Source organism: Stegastes partitus, unplaced genomic scaffold (assembly GCF_000690725.1).
Source record: "Stegastes partitus isolate 25-593 unplaced genomic scaffold, Stegastes_partitus-1.0.2 Scaffold1528, whole genome shotgun sequence".
NCBI lineage: Eukaryota > Metazoa > Chordata > Actinopteri > Pomacentridae > Stegastes > Stegastes partitus.
This window is the reverse complement of record NW_007579259.1, coordinates 87,423-100,318: the sequence shown is the minus strand read 5'-3', so window position 1 is coordinate 100,318 and position 12,896 is coordinate 87,423. Positions and strand designations below refer to the sequence as shown.

General features: G+C 39.7%; 2 protein-coding genes across 2 annotated transcripts in view; one reads left to right on the top strand and one right to left on the bottom strand.

Moving 5' to 3' along the window:
* The window catches only part of aox5 (aldehyde oxidase 5), a 24,597-nt gene extending 22,403 nt beyond the window's left edge, over window positions 1-2,194 (bottom strand). Inside the window, 3 exon segments of the mRNA XM_008300348.1 lie at window positions 566-662; window positions 892-949; window positions 2,150-2,194. Of these exon segments, the coding sequence (XP_008298570.1) occupies window positions 566-662; window positions 892-949; window positions 2,150-2,194 (200 nt within the window).
* Window positions 2,195-3,781: 1,587 nt separating this feature from the next.
* On the top strand, window positions 3,782-11,915 carry bzw1a (basic leucine zipper and W2 domains 1a). Its single transcript, XM_008300345.1, has 12 exons — window positions 3,782-3,878; window positions 5,860-5,933; window positions 6,025-6,201; window positions 6,401-6,495; window positions 6,644-6,709; window positions 7,191-7,326; window positions 7,457-7,566; window positions 7,724-7,894; window positions 8,300-8,446; window positions 9,124-9,262; window positions 9,703-9,825; window positions 11,135-11,915. Exons 2-12 carry the CDS (start codon window positions 5,870-5,872, stop codon window positions 11,164-11,166), a joined length of 1,260 nt encoding a protein of 419 aa, XP_008298567.1. The 5' UTR covers window positions 3,782-3,878; window positions 5,860-5,869; the 3' UTR covers window positions 11,167-11,915.
* The last annotated feature ends 981 nt before the right edge of the window (window positions 11,916-12,896 follow it).

Below are 12,896 nucleotides of genomic sequence, written 5' to 3'. Positions count from 1 at the left end.
GGTGGCAGCATCATGATGTGAAGTACGGAGGTGGCAGCATCATGACGTGAAGCACGGTGGTGGCAGCATCTGTGGAAGTGGAAGTGCTGAGTTTCCAATGACGCCTGTAACTCTAAATGTTCTATGTTCTATCAGTAATTGACACACATTCATCTGGAAATATGACAAAATCTGCTGCGTCAAAAATGTACATACAGCACGGCTAATATTTGGTTAAATGTCTTTTGGCCATTTTCACCTCAACGAGACACTTTTTGGTTTCTGTCCAGAAGCTTCTGTTTGTGTCTTTGACCCTCCTCATGATAGAATTATTGAAAAAAAAAAAAACTGCTTTCAAGACCTAACCCATTATTCCATGTGCAATGCAACAGTTCCACTGGCAGCAAAACAGCCCCCGAGCATGATACTGCCACCGCCGTGCTTGACAGTAGGTTTGGTCTCGGGGGTCAAGGTGTTGTAGGAGTCTGTGGAAACTCAAGACTGCCAGGACACACATTGTCTTTACAGGTGCATGTAAACTTTTGCTCACGACTGTAGTTCTTGTTGCAAAGGTACAAAAGGATACACGACTCTCTCCTGGTTGCGGTCGTATCTGGACACCATGACAGTGCAGGATCCACATCCTCCACCTCCACAGCCGTACTTAGTACCAGTCAGACCAACTGGACAAGACACGAGGTAAAAGTTCATTCAATACAAGCAACTGCGGCTGTAATTAAACCGAAACTTTCTCACATTTCCTATGTTGTAGTTTGAATTAAACTCAATACGATACACTTTTAGATTTGTTCATGGTGTTTGACAGGTTATATTCCTAAACAGCTACATTCCAGTCATTCGCATCTGCATTGGGTTTACAAGCAGGTGACAGAGAACTGAATTAAAACCAACCTTTTCTCCTCAGAAAACTGAGCAGCATCTGCTCTGGATCAGCGTTCTTCTCAACAACCTGGAAGGAAAGAGAAGACTTGAAACGTGGAATTAAAAAAACAAACACAAAAAAAATAAAAGGTAGGAAAAATTTATGGGATTAAAAATGAACTCAACAAATGTGAAACTTCTCCTTCCTCTCTTGTCTTTTAAAACAACAACAGGAAGCATTAAAGATCTGACCGTGTCATCGGTCCATCCGCTGACTTCATGCTCTATGTTCCCACATTTAACAGCATTACACTCAGTCATGGTAAATGTGCTCCTTTGTTATTTATGACAATTGATCACAATGTGTGATGCAGACTGCTGACCATCATGAGCCCCGCAACGCTTCACTGTGTCCGCTCTGCCTCTTTACAGCAACTATGGAGGATTCAAAGGGCCCTAAATCAATTAATTAATTAATATTTCATAAGATAGTGGAGGTGGTTGCAATTAAAAACAACGAGAATCAGCAAATAGACGGTAAAGCCTTCAGTGTTTTTGTTTAGCTTTAACACAGAGTCAATTAACAACTGCTTCACAACTGAATCTATTAAATGAATATTTACTTGTAAAGTCTTTAAAGCAACTTTTTATTACTTCTGTGTGCTTTGTTTAAACTGCACACAAACAGGAATGTAAAAAGGAAAATATTTCAGCGGGAGTTCAGTGCTGTATGCTAAGCTAAGCTAACAGCCTCTTGGTTCAGTTGCCTTCTCATCCAACTCTCCCCAGTATACAAGTATATTTCTAAAATGATGCACTACTGCTTTCACTTCTTTGTGAGTAATTTCAGATTATGAATTTGTCTGATAACAAACTCCATTTTAAGAGTTAAAAAATCCCAGAAAAAAGCCATAAAAATCACATCAGATACAGGTTTTTATCAACCGCAGAAGAGTTAAATAACTTTATTGCATCATGGGATAGTTTTCTTTCCACTGTCACTGTTTAGTTGTTAAAGTCAAGACAATATGCCGTGCTGATGAGGTTCATAGTCGTCAAATTCATCAGCAAATGTCAGAATTTCAATTCAGATTAAATCGTCTCTAAATATTAATTACGCTTAATGTTCTTATTTTACCACGTTTGTAGCTGTTGTTTTCAATTCTCACTAGTTTGATGTGTTCCTGGTATAAAACGAGCCACTTTGCTTGTTTTAGATGATACCAGAAGCATAAATAATTGATTTATTAAGTAAAATTTAATGGAAGTAAATGATGAATGTGCTCACCTTTCTCCCATTGATGAAGAAAACCAGCTCACTTGGTGAAGACATGATGCAGATCGGAGCAGATCGGTGTGAAACTTCGCCTTTAAGTACTGATCATTTCACGTCACGTGTTTCTCTTCACAATGATGAATCCGTCAGCTCCAGTTCTGACCTCCTGAGAGGTCAGGTAAATTCAGCATGTTTCCTCCTTGGAGCTTCTTTCTTGGTTAATGATTTAGTTTGTCTCAGTAATTTTACGCTGCTTCCATCATTTCAGTGCAGTTTGTTTTGTAAATTTACACCTCTCGATGCTCTTTTTGGCCTCCTTCCATTCTAGTTTTATGCCCAGCTGGCGACCCCAGTTTCCTACGTCTCAAGGTAATGCCTTTAAATACTCTTTAATTATCCAACCACCAACAGGTATTTAGTTTACAATAATATGTAACAGAGAAAAAGAGCAAATCCTCACTTTGGAGGAGCTGGAACCAGTTTTGGAGCTTGATGAATGACATGAAGTGCATGAATGTAGGATTAACAGAGCAGCAAACGGCTCCGAGCTTCTCTGTTCTGTGTTTTGGCAGCCAGTTGTTTCTATTCTTTATTGGCTCTCATGAAAAACAACCTTTCTGGCTGTAAAAGACAATCAAAGGAGCCATAAATGTGGTGTATGTGCCTGTTTACCAAAATATTTGCACTTTTTTTTTTAACTTTTAGCTCTCAGCATTTGTACAGTAAATGAAATCATACATATGAATGCAAGCTGTGCAGGAGTGGCCAGTCCATGACAGGAAAGCCACCACGCAGCTCTCATTTCTGTGTCTTGCTCTTTCAGTTAAATATCCTTTTCTTCACCCTTGAGGGAAACTGCATGCAGCAGCTTCTTATCTGCATCAATAAAAACACATATAACATGGAGAAGATGTGTAAACAAACAAACAAACAAAAAAGTCATTTCAGAAGGCAATGGGCTTCAGAAAAATCTAGTAGTTTGAAAGACACAAATTAATAAAGCAAAACTAAAAACAAAACAGCAAAACAGTATATATATATATTTTTTTTAAATTACATATGTATATATGTACATAATATATGTATGTATGTAATATGTTTTTTTTTACTTGTATGCTTTTAATACCTAGTAATTGATGCATTTACAAGAGCATTTAAAAATATAAATCAAATAACATCTACTCATAATAATAAAACACTCAAATATGCAAAAATGAAATCAATATTTATTAATAAATATAACAATATAATAATAAAACCTTCATAGTCAAGGTGTCAAGTGGCACTTATTTATATAGTGTACCTACAATATTATTGACCAGACTATAAGCTACATATTAAGGTTAAGACCATACATGAACATTAAGTGTACAAATTTACCCAATTAATAACTAAGTTCAATATTTTGGTTAGATTTATTTATTGCAAGTATTAAATTGCCTGAATAACTATATAGTAGTGTATTTGTAAAGTACTGAATAAAAACATGAACAAAAAATATAGCACAGTTGTCGCCGCTTTCTGCCTAAATAAATAAAATAAAATAAAAAATAAAAAAAAGAAATGAAGTTTATTGTTTTCCTTTTTTGTTCAACGGAAACCCCCTTTAAATCGCGCATGCGCGGCGGGCGGAGCCTGCGGAAGTCCTGACGGGAAGGTCTTTTTGTTTGGGCCGCTGAGAGAGTCGACACTTGCTTCAATTCCCCTGGTTAACAACCGTTTTTTATCTGCATTAATTTCGGTGAGTACCTGTTTTTCCAGCTTCTGTGTGTTCTCTCGCGCTTTAACCGTCGCTTAAATATGCTGCTTTGTCCGGTTAGCGGGATTAAAATGTCGTTTTTAACCCGGGAATGTTGCCATCATGGGCGCCGCTGGAGGGCGAATTTTGGTTTCTTCCACTTCGGCAAGCTAGCTTAGCATTAGCATCATTACAGCTCACAGACTTAAAGACTGCGGCTGTTATCACGGAGTTTGTTGTGACATTTCGACAGCAGTGTGTATTTTGGGCCAGATTACCTCCTAGTATTGTTTTTTAAGAGTGTTAGCCGAGGTTTAGCAGTTAATCCAACGTGGATAGCTGGCTAGCGGGCCCAGCTAGCCAGCGCTGGCTCGGCGCATGGTGAGGCCCGGAGTTAGCCAGGGCTAATCCACAATTAGCCAGGTGTAGTTTAGAAGATCATCCACTGTGACCGGGCAGATAGCTGTTCGTAGGAAATGTTTACGAAAGATTTTCCGCTTCTTTGTCCCACTTGTTTGCTCCGGTTAAAGTCTGAAACTACAGCAGCTGATTGTTTTACCACCCAACACCCACCAGCTCCATTGTACGTCCACGTATTGTCTTTTGTCTGGTTAGTCATGTCCAGATTCTGTGTGTGCTATTATTAAAACGCTTACCTGTGGTTTATCACCAGGGTACATGTGGTTTGAGATAAAACTAATCTGTCGGCTTTGCTTAAGTTGACATTAAATTTTGTTAAATCTGTCTCATTGTGAAACTGACTTAGTTCGAGTTAAAGGGATTTGATAATCCTTTAAATATGACTATTGTAACAGGATGCATGATTGCACGAAATTGGGAGAAACTGACAGATTTTGTATATAGTGATTTCGGAAATACAGTGTTATGAACTATTAGTGAAGAAGTAGTCATTCTAGACTGATTGGGGTGGTTTTGTAGGGGAATACAACTGCATCAGAAAAGGAAAATAAATGCAAAAAGCAGTTTGGAAACCTTTTCACACAATGTAACGCTGGTGAAGGCTTTAAAAATAGATTTTAGTTTGGATGACATTCAGATTTGGCTTTGCACTCGTCACACAGCGCTTCGTGGGGCTGATTTTAAATGGCCAGACGGAAGTATTTGTGCAAGACACCGTCGACAACATACCTGTTTTTGGTTAACAGCATCCTGTGTCTTGTAAATAAAGTTTAAAGAACTTGTCATTATGTTCTTTCAGCCAGATTTCTTTACTAAAAGTCGTGAAAACTTCGAGTCATGCAAGATTTCTTTCTCGTTTTGCGGCAAAGAAGTTTGAGTTCATGTCTTGCTATTGCGCACGTCGCAAATATGTGCTGAAATTATATAATGTGCAGCTATAAAACAACCTCAACATCTTCAAAGAGCATGACGGGTGGTGGTAAACGGTATTATGATTTTGTATGAGTGCCACAAATGGGCAATCACTGTTAGCTGTAAAAATATCTAAACTTTATGGCCCCCTGTGTCTGTGTGTGACAGTGCAATAATAGGTAGTTTCGCTTTAAAATACAGCCTCTGTAAATTGGTAATGCGGCTAAAAACAGTTGTCTTTTGCAAACGTTGCTGAAAGTGCACTTAAGTGTAGCTTGTTCTGCCTCAAACCCACATAGTGATGGAACATTTCACCCTGTATAATACTGTGGTTAGTTTAACAATAGTTCTCTATGCAGATGGTGGTTTTGGTCCTTTCATTGGAGTTCTTTTTTGCCAGCATCACCAGCTTTATCGCTCCAACTACCAGAAGCACATGTTTACCTGCTGGCTTTAAGCTTAATTGTAGAATGCTAGTTGACTAAGAGTGATTTGCAGTGTGAACGCATGAGATTGACTTCCCAAGTTACACCCAGACGCTGGCATTACAAAACATAATTAAAGGGAACACTGTGTGCTGTTCGTTTGTGTTTTAACATGTCGTCTGCGCAACTTGTGTAAACACTGACTGTCGGCATTTTGTTCATTTCAGGGTGTCTTTTATGAATAATCAAAAGCAGCAAAAGCCAACGCTAACCGGCCAGCGTTTCAAAACGAGGAAAAGAGGTCAGTGTTTCTGCTTTGCATCCCCAATCTTCCCCTTTTGTCCACGGAGGTCAATATTTCTGAATTAAACACATGCATTCTCGTCACACAGATGAAAAGGAGAGGTTTGACCCTACTCAGTTTCAAGAAAGTATCGTACAAGGCTTGAATCAAACTGGCACTGATTTGGAAGCGGTTGCAAAGTTCCTTGATGCCTCTGGCGCCAAGCTTGACTACCGCCGGTATGCAGAGACACTCTTTGACATCCTGGTGGCCGGCGGCATGCTGGGTGAGTTTGTACTGTGTTTCTTTACAACACAAGAGGTTCTGTTTCACTCTGAGCTAATAAATCGTGATGCTTTTTGGTTGTATTGATGCAGAAATGCAAAAATAACATAAAAGTGTGACTGCCGGCAGTTTGTCTGTTATTAAACCACGCAGTCACTTTATTTCCCTAAATAATTGTATTTTATTTTTCTCTCCTCCAGCCCCAGGCGGGACTCTATCTGACGACATGACCCGCACTGAGTTCTGCCTCTTCACGGCACAAGAAGACCTTGAGACAATGCAAGCATATGCTCAGGTAGAAAGCTTCTCTTTATACCCATAAATAGAGGCGTAATATATTCAAAACATATAAAGCAACTCCGTGATTTTTGACGGGACATTTCTTGCTTGCGTTGGAGCGTCGAGTGAATCTTCTGTTTCTTTTTCTCTCCAAAATAAAACAGGTTTTTAACAAGCTGATCAGGCGTTACAAGTACCTGGAGAAGGGTTTTGAAGAGGAGATCAAGAAGGTGAGTGTTTTTAAAACCAGACCAGATGTTCAACACTGTGGCATCGTTGTGTTTTCACCGGTCACACAACTTGTTGAGCTGGTTGGACGTATCCCGTTGATGAGTGTGTCATTTTAATATGCAGTTACTTAACTCCAGTTAGTGCTTTGTTGACGGGTTCAGCGGTGCTAATCTGTGATGTAATAGTTGATTATAGTGTCATTTTTATACCAAAAGCTGCTGATTTATAGCTTGAATGTAACATGAGACAGGTCAGCAGGTAACCAGGCTGCAGCAGACTGTGTGTATAAATGTATTACCGTATTTGACCATTACTTTGTGAGCACACAGTGATCACATGTTACAAAGCAGATTGTATTGAGACACATTTGAGCTCGTTGATTGTAAAATAGAAGCTGCTTCAGCCTCTGTGGGGCTGTAAACTGTTTTTATCACAATTGTAAGATCAACAAATAAACCTGCATTTGTTTTCTATTTGCAGTTGCTGCTGTTTTTAAAGGGGTTCACTGAGTCTGAGCGCAACAAACTCGCCATGCTGACCGGCATCCTGCTGGCCAACGGCAACATATCAGCCTCCATCCTGAACAGCCTCTTCAATGAGAACCTCGTCAAAGAGGGTAAGAACTTTTCTTTTTACAGTAAAGATTGGAACTGAGAGAGACTCCTTCACTTTGGATCATCCCAACTGGGTTTGTAATGAGGCAAGTGTTGGCTTTGTTTAGCAACATGTCTTCTTGTCTCCATCAGGAGTATCTGCAGCCTTCGCTGTCAAGCTGTTCAAGTCATGGATCAATGAGAAGGACATCAACTCTGTTGCTGCCAGTCTCCGCAAAGTCGGCATGGACAACAGGCTGATGGTAAACGAGCTGTTAGAAATCACAGCTAACTTGTGCACGTAACACCTTTTTGTCGGACAGAAAAAAATACAGAAATCCTCTTGTCCTGCGTAATCTGGCACATGACACATTTTTGAAGTTGTTGCAGCTCGTCTGAGTGTGAATATCTGCCTCACAGGAACTCTTTCCTGCCAACAAACGGAGCTGCGAGCATTTTTCTAAGTACTTTACCGACGCCGGGCTGAAGGAGCTGTCCGACTTCGCCCGCAACCAGCAATCCATCGGCGCCCGCAAGGAGCTGCAGAAGGAGCTCCAGGAGCAGATGTCCCGCGGTGACCCTCAGAAGGAGGTGGGTTGGCAGCGAAGCCTCCTGTCTATATTTAAATCCAGGTTTATTTATAAGGTCGTGCACAACATTGGGAGGCTCTAGAGTGACAAGTTGGCAAATACACACTACAAAGCTGCTGTACGTGATGTTTGGGTGAAGCAGCTCGTAGTGTTGTGACGCAGGTCTGAAAGTCACCACTGTTTATTTCTTCTCACAGATTTTTGTGTTTGGCAGATTTCCTCGTCAACACTTCCCTCTTTGCCTCGTTTCATAATTTTTATTTGTGACTAGTGAAGAGCACAATAACAAAGGCACAGCGAGTCGTGAACATGAAGATAAATTAGCAGTTTTGGCGTCAGAAACAATTTTGTAAGCTCGTTTTCGAGGCCGATGCACAACGTTAACTGCGCTCTGCTTGTCCCTCAGATTATTGCCTTCACCAGGGAGGAGATGAAAAAGGCCAACCTCTCTGAGCAGGCCATGATCGGCATCATCTGGACCAGCGTGATGAGCTCCGTGGAGTGGAACAAGAAGGAAGAGCTGGTGACCGAACAAGCCATCAAACACTTGAAGGTACAGTCGAGGGAAAAAAAAAAAGTGGGGAGTTTAAATGTCTCCGATGTCAGTTGAATAAAACACTCGAATGACTTAATCCGTCAGTTACTCAACCGGCGCAGAAGATTTGCTCATGTGTACAAAGATTGAGCAATAAAGTGTGAACTCGCCACAGTGACTGCAGGCTCTGGCAAGTCTGGAAATGTTTGAGTTTTAAGGCCTCGCTGTTATTCAGGGCTGTGGTGTTTATAAGAATCGGTGCTGCTCATGTTTTAAAATGTTAAATATTTATCTTATTCCAGTAAAACATCCAGAAACCTGTTATTGTTTACATGCAGTACGGTTTCAGGGAAGCAGATTTTGTGGTTTTAATGAGATTATTTTGTTGAATGAGGCTTTTTTTGTAGCAGTAGGTGAAGGGCATATGTTCTGTAATACACTAAATGTTATTTCTACAACCTCTTGGTCCTGTCAACAGCTCGGTGCAGAAGCGTGTACAAACGTGCCTCGTTGCTTAACCATTATTTGCACTTTTTTTGATTATCATGGTGTAAAAATCTACCAAAGTGGCAGTAAAAGGAGGAAGGAGTTAGTTAAAGCTGAAGAGAGCCACAAAGCTGCAATTAAAACCTTGATCTAAGTTGTAGTCGCTCAGTAAGTACAGATTTTACAACTTGTCGTCTCGTTCGCTGCAGCAATACAGCCCTCTGCTGAAAGCCTTCACCTCCCAGGGTCTGTCCGAGCTCAGCCTGCTGCTGAAGATCCAGGAGTACTGCTACGACAACATCCACTTCATGAAGGCCTTCCAGAAGATCGTGGTGCTCCTCTACAAAGGTCTGAGTCCGCAGAACCGAGCTCAGCTGCATCAAGTCGCCTTGTGCAAAACCCTCCACTGACAGTTTGTCTCGTTTTGTTTTAGGTTTATGAAAGTCGGTTCACTTTAAACGCTGAGACGTACGAGGTCATTTTTCAACATTTCCTTGACCTTAAACTGTTGTAGCTCTCATGCTTGGTGTCGTTCTTTAACAAAGTCTGGCTTCGGCGTCTGATTTGGCGATTAGATTTCCCTGAAAAGCTGCAGCACATTTAAAAAAAATAAAAAAAACTTTTAAAAAACCTTCAAGTACTTCCCACCAAGCATCAGTAAAGCGTTTTCTCTTTAAGTGAACCTTTTACAAAGACACATTTCAGGCACTTTGAGTGAATGTTTAGCGTTTCGGTCCCGCTTCGCAGCTCTGACGTCGTCTTTCTTTCTTTTAATTTCCTCCCAACAGCGGATGTATTGAGCGAAGAGGCCATACTGAAGTGGTACACTGAAGCCCACCTTGCCAAGGGGAAGAGCGTTTTCCTCGAGCAAATGAAAAAGTTTGTCGAGTGGCTGAAGAACGCAGAAGAAGGTAAAGGAGATTTTAAAAAAAAAAAAGGACACTTCCTGCTTCAGGGCAGCAAACATTTCTTAAAGCAGATATTTCTACTTGTCGCAGCAGGAGAAACTCTTTGGGTGTGTCAGCAAACTGTATAATATGATTCGTTGGGTTTTATAGGTCACATGAACCTTTTCAAGCCTTTCGGTTGATATAATGTCCCAATAATCGCAGGTTCCCAAAGCCCAGATTGATTTATTTAAATGTCTTGTTTAGTTTAACATCAGAGCAGACAAATTAAACAAGCATTTTTTCACACTTCCAAAGCTGCAACAAGGAAATTTCTTATATTTTTTGGCTTAAAGGATAATCAACAGGGTATTTAAAGTGATTTTATGGTAATTAATGAGATGTGAAATCAGTTAGATCATCTTAGTTTAAGCACGGTGTCGAGCTACGAGTTCGTCAGGTTGATAATCTGGATTTGTAGTTTTATTTTAGTGCAGGATTTTACCTGTTAAGTGCATAAAAGCTTCTCACAAAGCTTCATGATATTGACTTTCTGTTGATTTACGGTTATTTAGAGCTGCAGCTTGGCGTCGTTTTTACTTTGCTGAATCGTTACAGTCCACAAATCTTATAAAATGTCATTTGTAGTTTCCCTAAACGTGATTGATTTTCTGGTTTTATCCAGACGAAGGCCAAAACCCAGAGCAAGCACAACCTCACATTTAGAATCTAAAATGAAATCGAAATGATCTCAGATTTATTCAGCTGGTTGATCGACAAGCAGCTGTGAGTTTTAATAAAGCAGTTCAGTACAAAAACGCATAGCTACGTGCTAAAATACACGCGTATGCATGTTTGAAATAACATTTATGAGGGTGTAAAAGTACAACAGATGTCTCAAAAGTTGTTAGATTTTAACCTGCATCTAATTAAAGCAAAAACCTTTCACACTGAGAAACCAAAGAAGTAAAGCTTTTCAACTCAACTAGAGGCATAAATCTGCCTTTATAGGGTTTGAACATCAGGATTTCAAGGTTAAAATGTCTCTAACTTTAAATCTCTTGTATCACAAGTCATCCAAAACAACATTTTGACAATTCTGAGGCATAAAATTAGAGGTTTACTGCCCCGTTTGTGGTGTTTTGCTCATTAGTTGATCACTTAAGTTCCAAAAACTTTACGTTTTTAGTTTATCAAGTGTGAAACTTTGCTGTTTTTCTTTGTCAAACTTGTTATTCTGACATTTAATTCACGAGGTGTCAGAATAATATTGAAAGTGTTTGAAATCTTCAGTTCTCTTGCTTGACTTTGTCCTTTTGTCGTCTCCCTGCAGAGTCAGAATCAGACGAGGAGGAGGCGGACTAAGAACCTCCATCGCCAGACGAGCTTTCATTTCTTTTTCTTTTTTTTTTTTGTTTCATTATTATTTTTTTTTACAAGTAGCAGCAGGAGCAGTAGAATGTCTTTGCCCTTCTTTCTCTTCTACCTCCTGTTACTTATTTATCCTCAGACATCCTTCCACCACTCCAAAAAAAAAAACAAAACAACAACAACCGTTACGTAAACTAAACAAGAAATTAAAAATAAATAATAGTGTTAAAAAAAGAAAAGGGCTCAGTCCTTCAAAGTGGAAAACGATGAATCCTCCCTCTCTACTTTTTATTTTTTTGGTATTATTATCGTCGTAATGCCTTCTGTAATCTGGAGACCAAACATTCCATGTGATCCCGACGGCCGCCGAATCTGAATTTGAGTAACATTCGCCTTTCTGGCACGAGACCACGAGGCCGACAAAAACAGCTCTGATGTTTTTGCCAAAGTTTTCTCCCCTCCTGCCCCCCTGTAAACTTTCTTTCTTTTTTTTTTTTTCTTCTTCTTCTTCTTTTGCCCAGCTCATGTTTTGGCTCGTGTTCAGTCTTAAACTTGGCCTTCTTTCTTGACTCTTGGGTAAACCTGTACTGCCTGTCGAGGCCGATCCGCGAGAAGACACGCCCAACCCCCCCACACCCGTAAGACGCCTCGCCAGCTAACTGATTATTATTGGTTTCTACTTTCTTTAATCTGATATACAACCGATTTGACTTTTTTATGAAATAAAGATTATTGAAATGGTTCTCACTGTGGTGTTTGCTGTTTTCATTTCCTCTTCAAAACGCCTGATTTAAAAAAAAAGAAGCCGTAAAGGTAAAAAAATTCAACTGTTGCTGGGGAACAAACTCTCCAGTGATGAAATAACAAATTAAAAATGTTCCTTAAAGGTAAAATAGGAAATATTCGATGTTTATGGAAGCCCATTGCTGCCAATATAGAAATCAAATGATATAAATTCAATTTCTCACCTTCTAAACCTTCATTTTTAATTCTGTGGCTTTGACAGCGCGATAATAAATCATTATTGGTGTTCGAAAAAGTTGGAGATCTTGTGATTCATGATGAACTATTTCGTAGTTATGAGGACACGTCAGTAATTGTTGTACCTCACTTACTGAATGTCTTTTGTGTTGAAAATGTTATTAAACTCGCGTGAACCGACAGCAGCGTTCACAAGGAAGTGATTCACACTGTGGGCTGCAACAGGAAGCTTGTTCTTATTTTAGCCTGTTTTTATTCTGGACAAAGCAACTGTAATGAGTTAACTAATGGTTTAAATTTGCTCTTGTATCAACTGTCACGAAACTGCTGTGATTCTGAAGGAATCCCAGAAACCTGATGCCTCTCAGGCTCCTCCAATGCGTCTTTTGTAAATCCGGTTTGCTTCTGTGCCATTAAAAGCTTGTTGACAACTAATCAGCATTCTTGATAAAAGATGAGACACTCGGGATTAAAGCCGCTCAGATGTGATTTGTGGTTGTTTGGTGCCCCTGTGGTCATTTTCTTGATCCATTTTGGTCACTTTGTGGTCATTTTTCTAACGTTTAGTCTCTTTGGGGCCATTTCTTGTCACCTTTTGGTCATTTTGTAGCTTTGAAGCCATTTTTAAAATAACATTTTGATTATTTTGCATTTCTTAATTGTTGTTTTTTGTCCCGTTCGCGTCTCTTTGTAGTCGTCTGCATTTAATTCTGCTCATTTTGTCTCTCTCGTTGTAGTATTTT